Below are 24,092 nucleotides of genomic sequence, written 5' to 3'. Positions count from 1 at the left end.
CTCCGTGTTTGGAGGTCATCAGATATACTGGAGTGAACCAGTTCCACCAAATAGAACTATTTTTGACCCATCAATCCAAAGGATATTACGCCATTTGGAGACTGGCCAGATTAGGTAGGTCTTACGGAAGCATAACCTTGCCTTAATATGCCTAGGGCTAAGTAGGGGATCCTTTTGTGGACTCCTCTCACAAACATTTTGATTCAGTTGTCATCTCTGAATAGTAACGTCGCTTATTCCCAAGTTCAGCTCAGACTTTATGTCCCCAAAGGATGCAAAAGGATAGACTTTGCTGTAACAAACTATGCGCCGATCCTCTATATCTGTGGTTTTACGTATGGTACCACGGTTTTCGGGCTTCCATTCATATTTAATGGCATTGGATACCATTTTGGCAGAACATTCAAGGGTTTTTTGAATGTCCTTATATGTTTTTCCTTCCTTTCTAAGCTTAAAAATTAACATTCTTTTCTCCTGGGAGCAGTGGTGTCCTCTACCCACTAAAATAAAATTTTTTGAATTTTTTTTAATTTATTGCCCTTTAAAATATACGAATTATCTTAACCAAACTCACTTTTTAGAAAATATTGATCATTTCGAGACTTTACGATGGACAAAACCAGAGACTGCTATTCTTATGAACAGCCTAAAAGTGGTGAATTTGCTCAAGAATGTAAATAAAAAAAGGATAACATGAAAAACTGACGGGATTTTCTTTTTTTCTATATCTATACATTCCATTTTACAAAAATAAGTGGAATAAAAAGTAGATTCCAAAAAGGGACATGGAGAAATACATTTGTGTTTCTTAGTTTCCATCGCACTGCTATTTTTTTGAACACAGCTGTATATACGAGTTCAACGACAGCCGATTTGAAATGCAAGGTAAACAAATCTTAAACATTCTTCGGTTGGAATTAACTGAGCTGAGTAGGGGCTTTTTATTAAAAAAATGTGATAAGCAATATATAAATTTATTTATGATTTTATTGTACTTTCGCCAGCAACATGAACAATTTTCCAGCGCCAGCGAATGTCAACTGCAACGAAAATGTGCGAAAATGCCGATTAGAACGAGCACGAGTGCGTTCATCCTCTCTCTGGGGAAGTTCATTTCCCCGAACTCTCTCTGGATTCGGCAGCGGCAACCGATGTCGATGTTGCTGTCGTGTTGTTGCCGCTGCAGATGTTGCAGACATAGCTGCCGTCGTCAGTCGCTCGAAACGAATTTGGAATTCAGTTTTTGACTCGACGTCGCAAGAAACGGACGTGAGTGTCTCGCGTGTTGTCACAATAATCGAAAAGAAAACTCTGAACGGAATACGAGACTTTTTTCAAGACATGTGAATCATTAGTGGATTACTGAAAACGAAAATAAATACCAACGAAAATATTTACCACAAATCCCAAGCAAACGATACGCGCGCCGTGTAAACTAATAATAATAATTATAATAGAAAATATTCAGTGCTGAGTGATACTCGAAAAGTTGTCAAAAATCAAAGCGAAATTCTCAAGCAATACATTGGATTAATAATTGGCTCGAATCCGATTTGATTAGCTAGCAAAAGACAAGCAGAAACAGTTTATCAAAGCACTTGACAAATATCCGTTGGACTATAAAAGCAGAAAAGCGGGTAAGTGGGCAGGGAAATGGAAAATGGAAAATCAAACCTGGATATGCCGCGGAGAAATTGAAAAAACTTTTACGCAGCGGATTAGTTGGCGATTTGGGTTGAGCTTCTGTAGGCGAGTGACAATCTTCTTAGCAAAGATCAACGGAATTTCCCTTTGATTTGGGAATTACAACCTTAAAGTATGTTTAAAGTTGAGTTTTCTAATCTTCAGAGTGCGGTGGTGACTAATTGAAACGAACTGAGAAAAGGCATTCCAGCGGAGTGAGGCCGTAAAAAACGAGATTTATGGGAGGAAGTCGGGGAATTATTCAAATAAGCAAGTGAAGGATTATATCCGATTCCAAACAAAATTCCCCGAAAGTGTGCGATGTGTCTATCAAACAGATATGTTTATCCATATAAAGTTACGCCCGAGTGATGAGTGATTTTTGTGGAAACAGCAGATAGCTGTGCAGCTATCAGCTATCGGCCATAAAGCCCAGAACTCTTGTGGCGACCCATGCGGCCCCACCAGAATGTAAACAAATCATCTCTGGGTTTCGCTGGAGCTGCGGCTTCTTCCCTTCTTCAAAGCGAAGAAACCGCCACAGAGACGGGAAAATAAAGAGAAGAAAAGACTGCGAGGGACCTTTAATTATAACCAAATACTAGTTGAGGCGACACCTTTGTTTACCTGCATTTTCGAGCGCGCTGTGTTTTTCCATTCTGTAAATTTGTTTAAATTATTAGCAAACGCGCAACAAGTGCAGCCAGTCGAAGTTCATTATTTCATTATTTCCCCGATTCTTCGGCGTGTAAATCCTTTGGTAAATAAGTAAAGTATCCCCCGCCTGTCGACGGCGTAACTCATAAATTCACGCAAAATAAAATTTATGCTTCGCGACTGGAGCTGGGGAAGTCGGACCAGAAGATGTACGCAGGATCGCGATAAGATCTGGTCTTAAATGAGTTGTTGAACGGGAATCGTGGCCGCCATGGATATAAATAATAATAACAACTCAATCTGGAGTGGCGTGGGTAGCTCGAAAAGTCCTCGGACAAGTGAACGGCTTGCGGTCGCAATGGTTCTGGGTACTGGATTCGGAATCGATTTGAATCGTGTGAATGGGAAGCATTCTACCTGTTTGGCAAATTGAATTTTAATTCGGAATTGAGTCGTACACATGTCGGCCCTTTTTCACAGGATTTCCGCTTGCTGTTTAGCCTTTTTTCGAATGAAATCCCTCGGTTCGGCTAATTAGTATGCCAAGCGTGTGCCCCTGAAATTTATAAGCCAACTGACTTTCCTCTGTAGTTGAAACATAAATTTCAGTAAAAGTGTCGTCTGTGCACTAGAGCACAGCAAGAAGTATAGGCCTTTGTTTTTTTTTTAGCTCGATGAATATTTGTGTGCATACGATGGCTAAAAATATCTTATTTTCTTTCTGCGGCAAGTCTGCATCAAAGAACTAAGTTCATTGAATAGGCCAACTTATGGCAATTCCTAAGCTACTTACAAGGTAAACTCCGCTCAGACCTCAAACAGAAAGTATCTTATGCAAATAAGTCGCTATATGGCGGACAGAAACAAAACATTGGCGCAGGAATATTAAGCAGTAAGAAATTGTAAACACAAAGCAAAATATTTGTTATACGCTTGTAAATTTATCGCGGGGCAGCAAAGTCCAGCCAAGCAGAGGAAAGCGTAGGAAAAGCGAAAGCGCACAGAAAAGCCGGGGAAAATTCAGGAGGCTGTTTTTCACGCTCAGCTGCCCGGCGGCCGAAGAGGAACTCTGGCGAAAAGGAGGCGAGCCTGAATAACAGAAAAAAAAAACTTTATCGCAGTGCTCGCAGGACATGAATTTTCCCCTCATCCCCATCCACTTCTCTTTCAGCCTTAATGCTGAGTGACATTGATGTGACATGCCGTCATCTCGCCTCTCCTATTGCCCACCAATCTTTGCTTTATTTAAAAGTTTTTCCTTCCCTCGCATTTTTCTCGCCCAACGCCTCGGGGGCGTGGCAAGTTGTGTTTGGTTAGTAGAGCACTCACACCTTTGTGGAAAACAAGGCACCTCGGGACCCTGGCCCTCGCAAATAATAAATGATATGTAAACTAAGTCAAAAGTTGCCGTAGGTTGGCTAAGTCACAACTGAGGGCCCAGATCCCAGTAATTTGTGCGTGTGGCCAGGCCCGGAGGCATTTCCACAGATTAAAGATGAAAAACTAAGGAAAACCAGCTTTAATGTAGTTTAAAATGCGTGAATAAATCAAGGAAAATTAGGATACTATATACTTTACTATAGGACATATATAGCCCACTGATAAAAACAGCAATTAAAATTGAAATAGTTCAAACATAATTATAGTATCATCCACCAGTTAGATAGTACTTATCTGAATCTCATAAACCCTCCATGATTTCGCAACCTTTATTTCCGAGGATAATTCCAACTGTCTGCCACATTTGTTCCACTTACGAGTCCGACAATCCCCCGCTGCGATATCAGTGCCCTAACTATAATGTCTCAATATCCGAGCCACAAAAAGTAGAACGAGTGCGACAGAGAAAAGCGGGATACAAATTCTTACCTGAACCTAGTCGGTTTTCCATGGCCCAGACAACAACGACGCACCCATATCAATTTCCTTCGTGCGACCCAAACGAATTAAAATTACACATAGACTGGCGGTCAAAAAAAAAATAGACGGTAGGGATTTCGTAGATCCTTTGCCTCGAATCCGAAGGCCAGTCGCCAATGCCGGAGAACATTTATCATGGCAGCTAATAAATGCGTTTCCCTTACCTGACCGACACGAACCCAATTGCAATTGAGCCATATAGCCACATAGCCATATAGCAACCCCCGATATGAGGCCTGACTTCTGGGCTGTGTCCATCTAATTTTACTTTTTCCATTCTCTCTCTTTTTTTTTTCTTTAACAATTTCCCAATCAAACAATTCAATTATGAAAGTGTATAAATTTGAGCCAGCTGTTCTTGTACTTGAACCGCAATTGTCTTTGTCAAGTACTGGAAGAAGTTCTCCCGGAATAAATCAACTGCGAGTTGAAAGTGCGAGAAAGTAAAAGGAAGATGGGAGAAATTGCATTTATTTTTGGGGGAGAAATGGAAAACCCTTTAATTGGGCTTGAAGTGTTTGAGTTACGATCAGAAGGGGCAGGGAATTCGTAATCCCGAGCCGAGGCGATTCAATTCGATCCCAGAGACAGCTGTCCTATAAGTGTGGCCAGCTTTAAAGCAATTATCCGAGTGTGCCCGGCTTTAAGACAATTATCTAAGTGCTCTTGCCCCTGCCACTGATTTTGGGTCCATCCGTTCTTATCGAAACGAGTTGCCCACGCTAATTGCCCCCGAACTCCTGCACCTGATTCGGTTGGGACTTTGATTTCCATTACGCTTCCTTTTGAGCCTGTCCATAACATTTCCGTTTTACGCTTCAGTTAAGTCCGTTTCTTGGCCGAAAAGGAGGAAGAGTAGAGAGTCGGGATTGGAATAGGGATACGGATGGGATGGGATGGGATACGAGCAGTCGACTTAATCTCAAAACAAATCGATTTCGTTGACTGTCTGTCTTGCGTTTGGGTTTCCTCGGGACTCCCTCTGCTTAACTTGGCTCTTTTTCAACACGATTTATTTCATTATTCTCGGCCGTTGGTTTTTTTTTTCTGTTTTAAGTTTTTGTCTGCTCAAGTTAATCACCCAGACCAGACAATTCAATCGATTTTCAAGAGAGCCCAGCCGTAACTAAAGCTTTAAGTTTTGCTGAGCACATTTTCTTGAAATTCAATCTTGTCTTTGGAGATTTCTTTCCCGTTTTTATTTCGATTTTACTTTTATTTTCGTACGATTTCTTTTGTTATTTATTAGTTTGGTCTGCGCCGGACTTCAATTCAATTCAATTCAATTTTCTTTACAACATTTCATCTTTGACATGTTTTGTGTGTCCGTCGGACTGTCTGTTTGTCATTGTGTTTATATCCAAGAGCTCCTCCGCCGTTCTCCTCCCGTTTCCTGCCGCTTCAGGCCGTTGTCGTCTTCGTTTTTAATATCTTTTAATCTCCAATGTCAACAGCGGCTTACATTTGATTGCAAGACAACACACACAGATACTGTGTGTACACACATATACATTTTTTGTCGAGATCTTATCAGGCTGCAGTGCCTCGAATCGAGACTCTCTTCGCCGTTCCTCTCCAGAACTGTCAGCTAATTAAACGAAGCCAACTGGCAACATATGTTGGGAATGGGAATAAGATTCAGCCTCAGAACGAGATTCAGAGTCGGCTTCGGATTTGGATTCGGAATTGGAATTGGAATCGGACTCGGGAATCACAATGCCAACCTTGGACTTGGACTACCCCACACAACAGATGGGGAATTCTTGGGCTGTCAGTGCAGCTGATCTGAGAGACAAGTCCCACAAACAGCAGCCGAATGTTGAAGTTTCGATTCAAACCCCGTCCACTCATGTATCTGTATCTACCTACCGCGCCTCATAATATATCGGATTGCCACGCAGGACCATCAATCATCCGTCCTAACTCAATTGAACCCCCGAAACCTTAACGCCGAAAAAGGTTTCACCAAGTCAACCGTTTTTTCTCAATTATTTTGTCAGCATATGTGTGAAGAAAAAACACAACCGCAGCCAAAAAAAGGATAATAATAATAGAAGTATTGAAAATAGAAAACACGAAGCACACACGCTGGAAAAACCTGGGGTAAAACAATTGCCAGTGAGTCGACGGAAATCGGGAAATCGGGGTGCAAAGGGATAAATATAGCAGAGCTGGCGAGCAAAGTAAATAAAAATAAATAGCAAAAAATGGAAACGCATTAAGGAAAATCAATAAAAATTAACATTTGGCCACAAAGGGGGTGCTGCTGTTGGAGGTGCCAGGGGGTGGTTAGGTGGCGATTTTATTCCATTTGATTTTATTTTTCAGTTTGCATTGGCTTACAGTCGTGTTCGCGGGGAAATGGGCAGGATCAGGCCAATTAAAGATAGAAAACCCGGCAATTGTTACGTGCCAGGACATCCATGTGTGAGATAATTAGCACACAAAAGGAGACAAGGCCGCATGCTGAGTACTTCTCAACTAACCAGAGTCCCTCTCTCCCTCCTCCTTTTCAGCTACAAGGCCGCCAATGAAGGCTGTCCAGATGACAGCGATCGGGCAGCGAATTTGACACGCACCCAAAAACTTCAAAGCGACTCGCAACCGAACCGGGTAACCCCCTATATAGGATAATCCCCCGCAGCCCCGAAGATCGAGGAGGTATACCACCTATACCACACCCCGTCCAGCCGAAATCACACGTACTCAATGTGGAAAATGCTGGATATGATGGAACTGTCCGAAGCAGAGCTCTTCATGTTCGACTGCGACGATTGCTCGGGCACGCCCCTTGCCCCACCGCCCCAGTTCTTCATCCCACCGCCTCCGAGGCCGCCGGCCCTGGCCGAATTCACGGTGGTGCCGCAGGATTGCAACGAGGAGCAATTGGCCCAGCAGCAATGGGAAAGCGATGTCTGCCAGGCAATGCCGGTAAGTGGGAAAATCTATTCAAGTATTAATATTAAATCCCTTGCTATCTAAATTAGTTGAAAAATAAAACATTATTTATTCAAAGCTGTAAACAGTATATACTCCACTAATGCGCAGAGTTTTCATTCCTGACCTCCGATGACATTTTCTTCCCCAGTGCAGCTTAGGCTGATTATAATTTTGAGGGCGTTGCAAATGGGATTTTCCAACCCGACCCCACGGGTGGATGATTATGCAACCCAACCCTCTCCGCAGTGCCATAATGAGGCCTGCATTTTGGCACAGCTGTCGAGATTTTCCCCTGTCTGTTGATTTTCCGCTCGCCGAAACGAGTTGCAAGTGATTTGGCTTTTTGTGAGAGGTGTCAGAATTGTATGTTGCCTCATTGAATTATGTGCTATATGCATATTACAACAACAAAAGCCTTCTTGTCGCTTTTCAAGTGGTGGGTTGTGGCTGTGGGCGTGGCCGGAGGAGTTGATTATGAGCTGGTCGAGCTGAAAATAAATGTTAGCAGTTGAGTAGGCACTCGAAATAACCGGCGAAGGATGCGAATTGATTTATTGACAGGCTAAAATTATGCCACCTGATCGAAAATCTGTTCGATTTGTGGCCTAAGAGGATAATTGCTGGGTAACAAATTATTATTCGCATTATTTAGCTTAGCTAACAAACCCCGTGAAGCGCAAAACACATTAGATTTATCTGAAATACTAGTGTGTGGCATTCCAAACTCTATGACCTCTTTAAGGCCATTAAACTTTAAGTCAGCCACCCGAAAGCACAAAAAAGGACTCGATGAAAAATTGCCAACATGCCACGCCCACTCGCACAGACGTAGCCCACAATTCGGGTGCCGGCAGGAACCGCAAGGAATCACTTTAAAGCAAAGTGAAACAAATTTCTTTTCGTTTCAAGTCCTTTTGGCCTCCAGTTGCCGGAGCAACAGCTGTTGCGCCTTGGCGTGTTGTTGCTGCCCCCATCATTATAAGGACGAGTAAGGACGATGCCGACGATGCTGGCCATCCCCTTGGACAGTGGAAGTTCAGTAACAGTTACAGTGGAAATTACAATAACAATGAAAAGTTAAACGGCAGCAACACAACACAAAAAAGGACAACAAGGAGCATTTTTCGGCCGCCAGTCGTCGGCAACATATGGCCCGAAATCAACCCTCAACTTTAAAAGGTTGTCAGCGGTTACAAAGGCAAAAAACAAAATAGATATTTCTATATAATTTCTGGCCTCAGACCGAAAGCAGCCAGATAGATAATTTTCCATGTGGAAAAACTGTAACTCGGCACTCGTCTAATCTGGGGCAAGTGTTTGTTTAGGCGCTGGCGATGATGGCTGGGGGTAAACTTCTGGTAAAACAAAGATCAAATTCCACATATCAACACCGCAGCGGTCATTGATAAAATTTCACGTGCTCCAAAAATGGAAAAATAGAAGAAAAAAAAGCGACTCCAACCCCAAAAATCGTTCGACTCCAAGTGTTTTCCACTTAATTCTCAACATGATAAATTTAAATAAATACGAGTATAACCCAAAACGAAACGAAATGAAACGGGGGAAAAATGTATCCATATAAACCGGATCTGTGTGTGGTCCACGTCATCTTAGCGCATTTTCTGTGTGGGCACTTGAGGCTGTCGCCGTTGATTTATGCTGACAAATCAAATGTTAATGTTAACATGCAGTTTATGTCAGAAATTGTATCTCACGGCCCTCGTCTATCGGGAAAAGTATCCAAAATCCAGTCGCGGGTTTATTTTGAATGTAATATGCGTTTAGATCAATGGGGAATTGCAAGTCCGCATAAATCGCAGGTAAACACATTAAAATCTCAACGAAATCAGCTTAAAATCAATTTGAGCAACCGAATCAATTTAATGGATTAGCGTTGACGAATAAAATTCAATGGCGGAAAGCTCTGTCGCCCATCAAATTGATAAGTTTATCGGGAATTGTGCCAATTTGGAAGTGTGCGTGTGTGCGTATGGGTGTAATTGTCAACTGGCAGGAAGAAAAGAAGGAAAGCTGCGAAGGAAAAAGCCGAGAGAGAGGAAAGCTTGAAAAAATCGGCGAGGAAAAACCTTTAAAAGGCAAGCGGAAGTGGCATCCTCGCCAGACATGCGAAATTAAATTTCCACCAAGAGTGTGCGGGTGTGTGGGTGTGTGTGAGCGAGCTAAGGAGCAAAAATACTTGACAAGCAGCTTCTGATTTGCTCCAATGGGCGTGGCAGCAAATAATCCTTTTTCCAGCGTTCGCTTCCTTCTTCCTCTTCGGTATATATGTACGCGTGTATGTGTGTATGTTGAAGCGCTCCTTTAAGCAGACGAGAAACTGTTGAAGATGATGACAAAGGAGAGTATTTCGGGGGCCGAAGGACATCCAGACTGGGTGTGTAGCAAATAGCATGACATTGATATCAAATGTCGTGAGAATGCGAAATTCCTCAGCTACTTCTTCGTCTATATATAGCTAAATTCTGTTGCCTTTGGCTTTTGTTGTAGTCTGCTTTTGGGCGCTTTGGCTTTTGGTTTCCGTGGAGTGGGTGGCTGCTCGGCCGAGTGGGTGGTGTTGGCATGGAATGACAAGGCCGTTGTTGTTGCTGCTGCTGCTGCTGTTTAGTGTTGATGTTGTTTACAGTTGACGTAGCCAGACACAGCTGCAGACAGTCGCAAAAATCAAGCGGAGTAGGGGAGCTGAATGAAAAATATTTGTGTGCACAAAAATTGAATTTTCATGTGAGGATGGATGTCCTGTTGAAAAATATGAAGGCAACTCTTTTGCTCGAGCAGGCAAGATATCTGAAAACAGAAGATGGCTTTTAAAACTTGAAGCTGTAAACCTGCTTCATTTAATTTGTAATACATAGTATTTCTCCCCATCATCTTGTTAAATTCCATATAACCTGACTGCGCTTTCCATTTTCCGCTGCACTTTTCCACTAGCCCATTATCGGCACCATCGCAGCCACATCGGCCCAACAAGTTTCGCAACTCATTACACCCCCCGAACATCTTATGGGAATGGGGCTCAATCACGAGCTGTTTCCAAACAATTGCACTGCCAAGTGGTTACAAAAACCCCGGGGGCTTCAAGGAGCTCCACTGGAGGGAGGGGCATATCCACCAGGTCGATTCCCGATATGCACGTGCAACGGAATCGATGTTGGCGAGGGGGTGCTAAAAAAAAGGAAAAGGGGGCGAAAAAAGAAATAGAACGCAAAGGCGCCATCCACACATGCATCGCATGTTCGAAAAACTTTTGCCATGTTATCAAAGCAGCCAAGTTCTGGCCTTTGTTGCTGTTGCTGTTGCAAAATAGTTTTCATCCTGCAAGTGGCACGTGCTTGTTGCTGGCTTTTCCTTTTGTCGTGTTTTGATGGTGAAAACTTTTGTGTTTTTCTCATCAGGCACGAAAATGAAAACGCGCTAGTCGTTGACTTTGCAAGCGAAAAGTTGTTAACTTTAAGTTTCAGGAGCGGTGAGAACTTTTCCATAGGTACGGCTGGGTGGCGGAATTCATTTTGACGACTGATTTTGATGACTTGCCAAACGGTCTTCCCAACAATGTAGCTCGAGCTTTTTTATGCACTTTGGGCACACTTAAAGATTTAGGTCAAAGGCAAACATTTCACTTAATGGCCTACTCAGGCCGCCTGCCGGTTGCCGCCCTTGAGCCTGGTGATTTTTCACGATTAAAAAGTTGCCACAAGGCCGGAAAAACATTTTCCGCACACACACACACACACCAGCCCACAGAAGCTCACACGCATAAAAGTAAACAACATTTTCCAGCTTTGGCTGCGTTAATCTCACTTTGCCTTATTCCCGCTTTTTATTATTATTATTTTTTCGGGTGGGTGTAAACTTTAAGCCATAATTTTATATTCCGCCCCACCCGAAACCCGTCGACTAATGGCTTTTGTTGTCTGCAACTTGAAGGAGGGCTTAATTATTTTATCGGCCAAGTTGTTCTGGATGCACCGAGAGAAATAAGCGCACAATGTTGGCGTTAAAATTGCACTTATAACTTATTAAAAACTCATAATCAATTGAAAGAACTTATCAACATGAGTTGATGGGATTGATTTTGAATGTGTATTGAAATAACCTATTTTTCCGAGTGCCCACTGTTTGTTTGCCTTACCCTGTATTCCCTAGACATAAATCGTTCAAACTCTTATCGTTATCTTCTGCTTACAATGCCTACTCCTTTTTTCCTGCTTTTCTTCTTTTCTTTATTTAATTTAATTTATGGAATGCCCAGGGGCCAGGGAGTGTGTGTTTTCCAATGGATAGCGAGGGGTGAGCGGGCTGTTATTACAAACGGCCTAGATGGAAAGCCTTCAATCATACCGGTGGCACTGCTTATCTGGGCAAACGGCGAGCAACTCTACTTCTGTCGTTATCGATAATGCGACTCTGTTTGCTCTGCCGCTTGTATTTTTTGTATTTTCATTTTATCTTCGGGTTAATCCGTAAGGCAGCTGCTGGAAGCGTTTCGGTGGCAATCGACAACTGTCGCAATGCATACAGTTATTGCCCCCGCCTCGCGATTCCAGAAACAAGCTCCACGCATTTGTTTGTTTGGCCCCAAAATGGGCATTACAAATAGGTAAACGCGTCGCCAGTCCAACAGAGTAACACATGTATGTATTTTAGATTTATCGATTATCAACGCACGCAGTCGCACACAATGCAGTTCAAAGTTGAGTGGAAAATGTGTGAAGCGTACGAAATGAAAGCGGGAAATGTTGCCAGGGCGAGACAAAAGGAAATTGTTTCATTTTCTTTGCACCGACAGAAAAATATTGGGTGACGCAAGTGGGATTTCTATAAATTCAATTGGGAACTTAACTTATTGTAGGGGATTGAGCGGGGCATATGCGTGCTGATAAATGTTATGTAACATTGCAAGCAATCATCAAATTAAAGGGCTTTTGATGCAATAATATTTCTTAAAATACCTTAAAATATTCTATAATTTTCCGTTACCTCATACCACCTTGGCGATTCACTTCGATCCAACCAATGCTCCAAATTCAAATGAAACGAATGATCGAAGCCCGAAGAGAAAAGACGGAGGGAAAAACTCGTGTCAGGTCTCATTAATCAATTTGATTACGAGCATTTGAGCTGTTTTCCCCCTGCCAGATTTCCAGCTTTTGGCGTTGCACTGCGCACACATGCCACACATAATTGTTTAATTTATTATTATTTGTATTTGGCTTTCGCCTCGCTGCGGAGTCGATTTGTCTCTGAATGGGTTTCAAAATACAAATTTCTTAATTTTTATTTGTGTGCGTTTGACTTGGCAGTGATAAGCGATCCAAATGCGAGCAGCTTTCGGGGATGCCCCGTTCCCCTCTTTCACATTCCCCCCGGATTCGATAATTTAAACAATTTCGCCATATGGAAGGCGGCTGTTGGACTTCAATATTTTAATGGCTTATCTCTGGGGGCTAGATGGAAATGCTCTCTTGTAATGTTGTTTGTTTATGCTCTCAATCCGAGTCCGTATTTGTTGCTCTCAATGAAATATGAATAATATTTATATTTGCTGCGAGCGCATGATTAATTACTGCAGCCCAGCTGATAAGCGTTTGAATCGCTTTGTGAGTGGCGAGTGCTTCCGCATTTTGCCGCAAACTGTGCCACTCGTGTTTGTGTTTGATGTGGGCAAATAAATAAAAATCGGAAAGTTGGAAAAATGCTTTTAATAAATTAGTGAATGCACAAAATGCAGTACGAATTAAAGAGTAACCTACATTCGAAGACAAAGAGTTGCCGCCTAAGTACACACACGCATACAGTCGCTGGCAAAATTATTTGCACAGCTGTCATAGTTTGACCCCAATTTCCGTGTTTGGCGAAGCTGCGTCGCTCTCTTTCTCGCTTTCTTTGATTCCATCTCGTTCGCACACTCTGTGTCTCATGGCCAAAAAATATTTTCCATGTTTTTGAATGATTTATGCCACGCGTGTGTGTGTGTTTGTAACCCGAACGACAGGTGCATTTGTGGAGGAGTTTTCCCCACTTCTTCGTTTTTCGCTTTGCCTTTTCAAGTTTGACTCTCGGGTCAAACGGCCAACAAAAATGAAATAAAATGTGAAACAAATAAAAATACTTAATGCAAATATTTCACATTCGGCTTATCGTTTTTTGACAGAGACGGCTCAGGTCAAATGTTTTGGGTCAAAAGATTAGGAAATGTATTTGAAAAAATATCCAATATTTAAATCATTCTGATGTTTGCTAACATTTTTATTTAATTTGCTTTTTGCCTTATCCTACGCTTCATTTCCATAGATAAGCCATTTCCACTGCGTCCTTATCAATTTTTATTCACTTGCCGTATCAACTGATTTCCCTCATTTATTCCCGACTTCATTATTTATTTAGCAACTTTTTTGCATGCCCAAGCATAAATTCAAAGGCAAATTGCCTACCTTATCCCCACTCCAGCTGACCTTAATTTCCTGGGCCTGGTCAAAAGCAAAAAATAAAAAGAAAATAGTTGAAAAAGGTAATACGCCCACACTCCCAGTCTGAGTTTGAGGAAAAGCCAAAGTAACCGAAAGGTTAACAGCGCAAGTCGCGTGCGCTGCGCTTTTGTTTGCATTTCGTTAGGCATATTTACGAAAATATTTCCCCCGCCCCCCCTTGCCAACAGCTTGTTTTTCCTTTTGGCCGCGCGTTTTGGGCCTTTGTTTATATGCAAAATGGCTTTGTGTTTGAGTTGAGCGTTGATTTACTCACACTCAACCACTCAACTTTTACTCTTACTTTTACCCCCGACTAAGACCGACGTTTCCCGCTCTATATCTTTGCAGATCTTGGATGCCAGCCTGTATAGCAGTCAGTCGTTGGCCACATCGGCCATGATAGCCGTGTTCTCGCTGCTCTTGGTCTTGATTGTTCTCATCTCGTCGCTGTTCGTTTGGAAGTAAGTACACTTAAAAAATGTTTATGCATCAAAGGGGGAATTTCAGCTGAAGGCCAACAGAAGACAGGATTTATTTATGTACATAATAGATTACGACATAGGAAATTTAGAAGTGCCTAATAAGTATTTCTTCCAGTGTCCTGAGCAAAGATATCCGCAATGACTCAATTACTTGGCCTGGCCCACACTCGATGATTTTCCCCAGCGAACGCGTTGTGTGGCTTTGTCTTGACTATTACAACGGCTTGTCCCCTTCTGGCAACTATTCTTTTTTCCATTTTTTTCTCTTTGCCTTGCCGCAGTGGAAGCTGCAGACTTTTGAGGCTTTAAAGGAGGCGTTAACCATTGCCTGCAACATGTTGCTCTTTTGCCTTTATGATTTATGTGGCTCCAAACCGCAGCAGAAAAAATAGAGTTTCCAGTGGTAGATAGCTGAGATGCGATAAAGAGGCGGAGTTGCTGCATTTCATAGGAATTTCTTTCGTTTTGCGCTGAGCCGAAGCTTTCCCAAAATGTTTGCCACGTAACAGATTTAAGTGCCAGCAATTCAAGTTTAAAAGCTAAGCTCCAAGTTTAATTCCAAATATTGCAATCATGAACATATTTTAGCTGCTCCCGAAAAACATAATCAACTCAGTCAGTTCAGAGGATAATAAATTCCCGACCAACGCTGGCAAATAAAATACAGTGCAGGTGAAATCGCGGTAGCTAAAAGTGTTGAGCCGCAAAAATGTTCACGCCGTATAAAAAATGCAAGCAATGCATAAAGATTATAAAACTGTATCAAAAATGTATGCAAACATGTGAAAAATGTGGAAAATAGAAGAAAATAAACTGGAGGAATAAAAACCCATTTGCTAAAGCTGTCGAAACAGGGCTAGCGAGGGAAAGAGACGGGGCAGGCGAAAGAAAGAGAAGGAAAAACGCGTTGCCAAACGAAAATTAATGTAGTCTACTTTTGAGCGGAGCCACACTGACCTATATGGCAATGTAAACGTGTGCGTGTGGGTGTTTGGATGCGGATGTGTGTGGGTGCACTTAAAAGCGAAACTAAATTAAATTGAAATTTTAAATAAATGTTGCTGCAGCAGCTGCAAGAAAAAAGCACGTGAGAAATGGCTCAGGCACACACACAAATCAACTTTTAGTTGGTGGTGAAAAAAAATCCCGACTCACATGCACAACACACAAGTAAAGATATAAAACAATTTACTTTTACAGTCTCCGCATAAAAAAAAGCAAAGCAAAACCCGAAAAAAAAAACCACTCGAAAAAACTCAGTCGGATTGCAAACGAAATGAAATCTGCTGCAGAAATAAACCACAAAAGAGGAGCTGCAGAAAAAGGGGCGAATGAAACGAGTCCTGGACATTGTTTGCATGTAATGCAGTGTGGAAACAGAGCCATGAAAAGCTGGGAAAGCTAGAAAAGATTTTTGCACGCACAGCAGAGTAGAAACGAGAAAGAGCCGGCTAGATAATGGCTATGGGCAAGGCCAAAGCTTTACACCACATTTTTTGCCCTGCCCTTAAAGGGTTAAAGAGGATAGGCGGAAGGACCTTAAGGATGTGGGATTTCTAGGGGGATAAGCTCACGCCCCCCGCTCATTAACATCAACAAGTGTTGAAGTTATATGCTCCCCAAAAGAACCCAAGGCTGTCCCGAAATCGATTTTCCTTTCACCAACAATACGCAACTTGTTCGGCAATATTCATGGGTTCATGAGAAAAGCAGAGGAGTTATGGCTACAAGCGATTTTCATACATATTCATTAAAGTTTGCTGACCGCACGCACGCACAGTGGGTGGAAAATGGTGGTGGCTAGGAAAATCGGAAGGAGGCGGAGAAGGAGGAAAAACAACACTGACTGTTGTTGTTGTGCTTCATCATTTTTGAGGTTATGCCTCGCCATAACAAAGGCAGCAAAAAATACAGGACAAACGGGCATCTTTATTACATAGTTATCTATGCATGCGTGTGTGTGGGGGTGTGTGTGCGTGGGGTTTCCAGCTTTAAGTGTCTAACTGACCTCCCCCGGAAAACTGTGTCTGTACATTTATGTCTGCGTGTGAGTGTGTGTGTGCTCGTGCCATTTTTGTGGCATTTATGATGTGGCACATTATTTTTGCCTTCATGTGTATGCGTGTCCTGGACCCTAGCAGTCGAGGAAAAGGAAAAGCAAGGAAAATAAACACACAACTATGAAAAGCCATAAATAAAATAGCAACTAATTTTATTTATATTTCTGTTTGAGCTTCGAAGCAAATCAAATAATCATAATGTGACTGTAAGAAAAAGTCGCTGGCTTCATCGAATTCCGGAATCTCGTTTTTGCACCCGCTGTAGTGCGTTTAAATTCTTTATAAATAATTAATTAAAATGCCCCGGACAGATTGCCCCCAACCGATTATCATATAAAATTCAAACCATAAATTGCATTTATTATGATGCATTTTGCCCTTTATTTTTTGTGCAACCCCGCTACATTTCCGCTGGTAATTACCTTAATTATTTTAATAAACCGCCAGAGTGTTTTCAGCACTCTCCGATTGCCACACACTTTGGTGCAAATGTTTGCATACTGGAACTTTATTAATTACACGAGATTCGAGTGCCACGCCATACCAAAAACCATATGCAACACGTGTGCGTGTGGCGGCAACCGACAAAAAATGACGCTCTTTGAAAAAAAAATCTGAAGCCCTTGTTATTAAAATTGTTAACATTGTCGTCAGTTAATAATAATTCAATAAATGTATATGCTTAATTTGTAAGCAAACATTTTCCCCCAACCCAAATGCTGGAAAATATTTTACAAATTTGAGGCCGCAACAAAGTCAAGGCCCCGGCGAAATGTTCATTCATATTAAATGAGCAGGGCAACCCCGGAAACCAGAAGAAGTAAGAGTTATGGCAGCATTAACATTGTTGACTGGTAAATAAGTAAAATCAATCTTTTTTCTCACTGCCTATTTGACTTGGGTCTGAACCTGTGTGTGCATGTTGTTATCAAGTATGCAATAACAATCACAATTTCAGCTGATTACGGCCAAGGAGCGTGGCTCAGCACGGTTGCCTTGACGATTTCACATTTAATCAATTGCAACTCGGGTCTTCCAGAGTTGCCAAGTTACTGTGTGACTCACGCCGTCAACAGCCGTTCCTTCCACTTTTCCTGCCCTCCTTAATTTGATGCCTAGTCGGGTCTTGCCCTGCGGTTTTGTTTCTGCGGTCAGTTTGTTTGTTGGCTGGCTGGCCGGCCGGCCAACTGCAGTGAAATTATGCAATGGTCATTCCGATGGGGCTTTCGAGTGGTGATCGGTGGGCAATGGCGGGGGGAGGTGGAGCAGACCACCAAAGTGGCGGTGCTGGTTTTGTGGCCGGAGTAAGCAGTCAAATAGCATTTACTTTGACTGCAGTTCAAACGAAATTATTGGCTGGGAAAATGTATTCATTAACTGTGGTCGTCCAAAAACTCAGGAAATAGTTGACCTGCAAACAGTGAATTTTTTAAGATTTTAATAAAGCTTGGAAAATACATTTGTCTTAAACTTGAGTTTATTGATTTTTGAGAATTTTCTTTCTTTTGTACCAAAATGCTCCTTCATTTTGTTTCCACCTATGCAGATTTTGAGCTTCTGTTTCCCTTGTTTCAATCTCTTTTTTAGCCATTTCCATATCAAAGTATTAACACGCCCGCTTCTGGCAACCATCTCCCCCTTTTTGCAATACCTTGGGAATATTTGTAGTACTTCTCCTTATTCTTTTGCCTATTTCTATTTGGTTTTGTTTCCTTTGTAGTTTGCTTTTTTACGTGCCGGGCTTTAGACTCTGCAACCCCCAAAAGGCGAAAGTGTGAGTGTGAGTCTGTAACTTTAGTTCAGAGTTCATAAATAAAAGATTCACTTCTTGCCAGGCAGTAACACCCTCACACGCACACAATAACATTGTTGCCCCTTTCGGTTGCCGGCTACTTTTTATTGTAAATTGCTTATGCCAAAGGAGAAACCCGTGTCTGTTTCTGCCCCCCAAAGGTATTTCGCATTTCGCATTTGGCTTAAGTCTCGCTTCAACCCCATTCTGCATATATCGAGCATACAAATGGTTTACTTTCTTGCCAAATTGTACGACACTCTGGGGGATGGCCCCGAGTTCCATGGCCTCTCTTTATGGCCAGTTGGCCATAACGCTTAGAAATCAAACAAGCCTCTCAAAGGGTTAAGCCAACAGGGCCTGCTCCTCCTTCCACTCCTCGCATTCATCCTTGATTTCGTTTTTACGCCTCGTAAGTGAAATGAAATGAAATCAAGGGGCACGGGGACAAAAGTCGAGTGCGGAGTGCCTTGGTTTGTGGCATGCCACATTATTTAATTTACTTTTAAGAATATTCCAGCAGGCAGACAACTGGCAAGAAGCTCAATCCCCATCCCCATCCTCCCATCTTCATTCCAAGGCATCTCCTCCTTGTCTTACTCTCACCCAAAAGTCAACAAGCTGCTCTTCAGCTGGCTAACATGAAATGTGAGAGGCGTGTGTGTGTGTGGGCTGTCTATTATATCCTGCAGGGAATCTGGAATACTACATTGCCAAATAGAGTTTGTTAGTCAGCCAAAAAGCCTTGTAGTTTGTAATCTCGAAAGACCTTAAAAGCTTTAATTTTAATTAGATCAATACATGCTTACCCAAGATTACTTATGAGCTCAAGCCTTGAAACCTATTTAAACTTCGAAAAGTTTAAATCTCTTAAGAAACGTAGTTTGCAAAATCCTAGGTCAAAGAAAATTCGTATATTCTTTTCCATCCTCCTCGGGTAAACTCCTAAAAGTAGGCAGGCATTTTTAATGTCTTCCCACAATCAGTTTTCACGTGTGCGCCAGTGTTTGTGTTGGCTGAGGGTTTTTACGAGCGACTTCCGTTTTGACATCGCAACATGTTTACCTACAAGACATTACAAGGATGTTTGGGGCTCATCCTTCCCCAGTTACGTGGCGTCAATTTAATTTCACATTTTTCATTATGCTTATGGCTGCACGAAGGAAGGAGACGCTCAAGGCTCTCTGTTTTCCTTGCCAGGGGCAACACTTAATTATGTTCATTATTTCCATGGCACGCGGTTGTCGCTCCTGGGGAATCCCCAGCTTCTCGAGCTTCTCCAGCTCATCATCATTCTGACAAGCCCGACGCTTTGTGCTCATTTAAATTGAATTTTTGGCTGTGAGTGTTTTGTGCTGCTTTGGCATTCTTTATTAATCAAATTGTTTTCGGGCAATTTCGCAAGGAGGCAATAGCCCGGCCTTTGCCTTGTTTACCTGACATTTATCAAGGTTGCTCTACACCCTGCTGGTCATTACAAATCGATTTATCTTTGGCTTGGGCCAAAGAACTTATGGCTCTATTAGGAGGAGGGGGAGGCAAGCCGAAAGCAACGCTAAATGTTTGCTAAAGCCGAGCAACATCATCATCATCATCAGTCTTCTTTAGCCATCGCAGAAGCACTTATTAATCGCTTTCTTTCTCTTTTCTTTTGCAGAAACAAGCGGAAGGTGCAGAATCTGCTGCCCTGCAAGACACCCACACGAGGCCCCCTCAACGGAGCCATGCCCCTGGGCGGTGGCACTTTGGGATCGGCGCACCACCATCATCATCACGGGATGTACGAGGATCCCGATGCGCACTTGGGCCACCATAGACCCCTGGTGATGCATCGGCATCACCATCACCAGCAGCTGGCGCACCATCATCACTATCAGCAGCATCACTCCGAGGTTAGTATCTTTGGAACCATTATGAAGTACACATCCTTTCTGGCGTTCCCACCCTCGCTCATCAGCTGACAAGCCAACTGACAAACATTACGACAATCGCTGTCAAAACATTGCGCAGTCATTGTCTCGCGTTCAGGTTACTGCTCTGTTTTTGATCCTGTCACATGCAATTCAATTGTAAGACGAAACCACATTTCCTTCTCGCCGAGGATATCCCTTTCTGCATATTATTCATTTATGTCTATGGTCCTTTATGCCCATTGTACGCCTCAATTTACACTTGAACTTGACATGGCACAACGTACAAACGGCGGACACATCCATAAGATATGTGAGAGTATGGCGTATCCTGTTGTGTGTCCCCTACCCTCCTCCACTCAGCTTAATTTCAGCTCCTTTGTGTGCCTAAATATTTTACGACTCTGACGCCTCGAAGGCTTTTTCTGACCCAAAACGTGTTTTCTTTATGGCGCGCTCACCCTCGGTTTTATTCCATTTTTTCATATTTTATGTGCGAGTTTTGCGCTTTTTGAGGGACTGAAGTGTGTGTTTATTTTATTGTCTGATAAACAGCGCTTGTAGGGGCCATATATGAACCGAAGTCTTAAGTATATTCCAGTTCAATTAGTTCACACATTATACCTTCTTTTAAACCATTTTCTTGCATATCGAGGATCAAGTAGTTAGAGCATTTGACCTAGTTTCTGAAGTTCAATTGGTGTTAAGAAATAACCCTTTAACTTTTACTCTCAATACTTTAAATGGGTCGTTTTTGCTTCCCAGTTTTTTTCCTTACCCATTTATTATTCATTTTCTCGTGGCATTTTAAACTTCTTTTTTCTGCCTTTGTCAGCTTTGTTCTGTTTCAACAACTGCTTATGCTGCTCGGTTGCCTTCCCTCCGACTTGCCCCCTTTACTCCTGCCGCCTTGTCCTGTCACATTTCAAAGTCCTGCCCGAGGGTACGTGGCAGTAAAGCGGCTTACCAGGAACAACCTTCTCCTTTCCCGCAAGAGGGTTGCAATGCCACACGGAGCACAAAAATGTCATAATGACAAACTCGACATTCTTTTTAAACATTCTCCTTTGCTTTGTTTACTAAACTTGCATTGAAAATCGTTTAGTTTTCAGATGGTACAGAAAAGAACTTTGATTGTTGGCAATGCAAATATTTTTCGCAGTGCAGTCGAGAAAGTAAAAGTAACGCCAGCCGCTTTCCCTTACCCCTTTTAAATTCTCTTCTCTTTTGCAACATGTATCTAATTTATTATTCCTCTTTCACTTACAGCTGCTCCAAGGAAAGAGTATTCACTATCCCAGCGGCTATCCCATGACGCGTTCGCCACCGTTCTTGGTCAGCTCCTCGCCTGGACCCGATCCGTATCGCTCCAATGACAATGTCTACGAGGAACTGGGACCGGGACGCGTTGATTCCGATGGCGAGTCGGAGCCGCCACTTCATTCAGATGACGATTTCGCCGAGGATGAACTATCCCTGCCTGGCGAATGCAGTTTCCAGAAGGAAACCAACCTGCCAGCGGCAGCCGGTGCCACGCCCTATCACGAGAGGGCGGCGGGAAGCAGCAGCAGTGGCACAGGAACAGCAGGAGTAGCGGGAGCCACTGGAGCGGTGGCTACATCCGCGAGTCTGCCACAGGCTATTCAGGAGCGTCACAGTGTCCTGAGCAGTGGTTCCTCAACGGGTCAGGACACCTCCACCGCGACAGCATCCTCTGCCAGCAATAACAATCACGAGCTGGCATCGGGATCGAACAATCGCCGTACTGGCCGCACGCGACAAAGTCGCAGCTCACAGGATCAGGATCTCAACAACAGCACCTCAACGGCGGATATTGCCGACCTGGCGCCTCTGTACGACAACCGCAGCAATCTGATGTCCCTGGGCTACGTGGCTCGCTCCACAGCACCGCAATTCTATAACACCTTGGAGCACGAAGTGGAGCGCAGGAATCGGATTAATGCGCAACTCAGCAAAGCCCCAGTTCCTCCGCTATCCACGATTTACAGGGAACGCATCCGCTATCCCCATGCCAGCCAGCAGTATCCGTCGAGTGTGGCCAGTGGCCTGATGGCCGCCACGATGAGGGCGAGAACTCAACCGAGGGTATTGGACCGTCGATTGGCACCACATCAGCATCAGCACCACCGCATCCACGCTGCGCCAATGGCCCAGGAGCCATCCTACTGCTACGCAGAGCCCATGTACAATGCCAACTATTACTACGAAAGTGCTGGAGGCGCGCGGCCCTATGCCTCCACCTTACTACCCACTGCCGCGGACTATAGGCATCCGTACGGGGACTCCAGTTTTGGATCCGATTCGGGATACAGTCACCATACGCCTGCCAGCTCGATTGGGCGACAGGACTATGATGTAGCCGAGCCACAAGTGCTAACCCAACCGAAACCGAGCAAACTTAGTTCGGCCCTGAACTTCAGTTGGAATCGCAACTCGCGGGGCAAGGGAACAAGTGGAGGAGCTATTGCCAAGACCTCGGGAAATAGCAGCAACAGTAGTGCTACCAGCCCCAACAACAACAGCAGCGCCTGCTCCACCGTCACATCCCAATTGGAGAACAACAATACTGCCAGTCTCTCACCAGCGTAGATAAACTATTCAAGTATACCCCATGAAATATCCTTGTAAATAGGGGGGTTTGAAAACTAAGCCCTTGTACAGTTAGTCATATCTCTTGAGCTAAGCATACTAAATATCAAAACTGTCCTGCGTGTACATCGTCAAAGCAATAGTTGTTTAACCTATATATACTAAACTCGAAGCGGAGAGCCCAAAGTTTCTTGATAGGATTATCGGAGATGGTTGCCATACCACCAAGTTTTCGCTCTGTTTCAAAAGCAAGAACTTGTCGCAAAGCAAAGAACTTATAGGTCCTAAGTGTTTTTCCAATGTGATTGCCAAATTCTACATTATAATACTAAACTTTATTGAAACCTGCAAAACTAATTTATAATCTAGTTATAAAATAGATATGTCCATAATGTTACTTTTAAGTTTAACTTTAGTTTTGTTTGTTATTTTAGTTTTTAAGTGAAGTAGATAAAGAGAAGAGCTCCTAAAAAAAGTTGCACAGAAGGTCAACAAAAATATACCAAAATATTAAAAAAAAAACAAAATGAAATCAATGAAATGGTTTTTTTATTTTTTCAAAATTTTACAAATTTTCAGTTGCTAGTATTTTGGGTTTTGATGTTTAGCCATTCCAATTTAAACGCAGACCAAATATTTTTCTTTTTAAATGTATAGTATACTTTTCGGCGCTGCAATTATCTGGACGAGAATTTTTTTGGTCTACATACTTTTCAGAGAAACTGTAATGTTAACCGCTAACAAAGGCTCTGTTAGCTTACAGACAACAAAATATTATAATTTCGCGCTGCTGTCTTCTTTTAACAATTATTTTACGTGCACATTGTGGTGTAATAGTAACTTTGTTGGATTTTGTTAACTATAAATGGCAGTATGTATTGCATTTAACCGCATCCTTTGAGTAACGACAACCAAAGGCTCTAAAAAGACTGTTTACATATAAAAGAACAACATATTTTACTTATTAACGAAACAATAATATACTGTATAAACTAAATCCTAGTTGGTAAAGCTTTGTAAACTATATCTTGGTAAGGAATCCAAGCAAGAAGCGCAAACGAAAATCGGATAAAACACCCATTAGGTATATCGAGTGAACCACTTTAGCGGGTGCCCTTGTCAATGAATCCCCGCGACATAGAGAACACTTCCTAGGTTGTAAAAGAACTGTAAATAGCAGAAGGGGATCACTGCCTCCCCCTGCCCACGTAATCGGTAAATATATCCATATATCCTCATAGTCCCCCAGCCCATCCAGCCCGTTTGCCCCAGCGATATGTGAGCGGAAGCGAAATGTTAAATTTTCTTATATGAGCACAATGCAATGTATCCTATAAACCGTAGTCTATACATACATATTCGTACGTAGAGTACATATAGCATAGAATTGAACAATCCCAGGAGGAGATATGCTTATATTGATAAGGGCCGATCCCTAGACCTCCCCTCCCACGAGTAGAAACTTAAAAGGATTAAAACTTAGCCTAGATTAACTTCTTCAGCCATCAGCCATATGATATGCAATAATTGCTTTAGATCAAGTTCAAGTC

General features: G+C 42.7%; 1 protein-coding gene across 1 annotated transcript; it reads left to right on the top strand.

Moving 5' to 3' along the window:
• Nucleotides 1-1,252: 1,252 nt before the first annotated feature.
• Nucleotides 1,253-23,062, top strand: LOC117143805 (lateral signaling target protein 2 homolog). The gene is made up of 5 exons (XM_033308649.1): nucleotides 1,253-1,637; nucleotides 6,777-7,191; nucleotides 14,037-14,149; nucleotides 19,680-19,914; nucleotides 21,202-23,062. The coding sequence occupies exons 2-5, from the start codon at nucleotides 6,970-6,972 to the stop codon at nucleotides 22,540-22,542; spliced, it is 1,911 nt and encodes a 636-aa protein (XP_033164540.1). The 5' UTR covers nucleotides 1,253-1,637; nucleotides 6,777-6,969; the 3' UTR covers nucleotides 22,543-23,062.
• The last annotated feature ends 1,030 nt before the right edge of the window (nucleotides 23,063-24,092 follow it).

The sequence above is a fragment of the Drosophila mauritiana genome, chromosome 3R, assembly GCF_004382145.1.
Source record: "Drosophila mauritiana strain mau12 chromosome 3R, ASM438214v1, whole genome shotgun sequence".
NCBI lineage: Eukaryota > Metazoa > Arthropoda > Insecta > Diptera > Drosophilidae > Drosophila > Drosophila mauritiana.
This window is presented reverse-complemented; position numbering and strand designations above follow the sequence as displayed.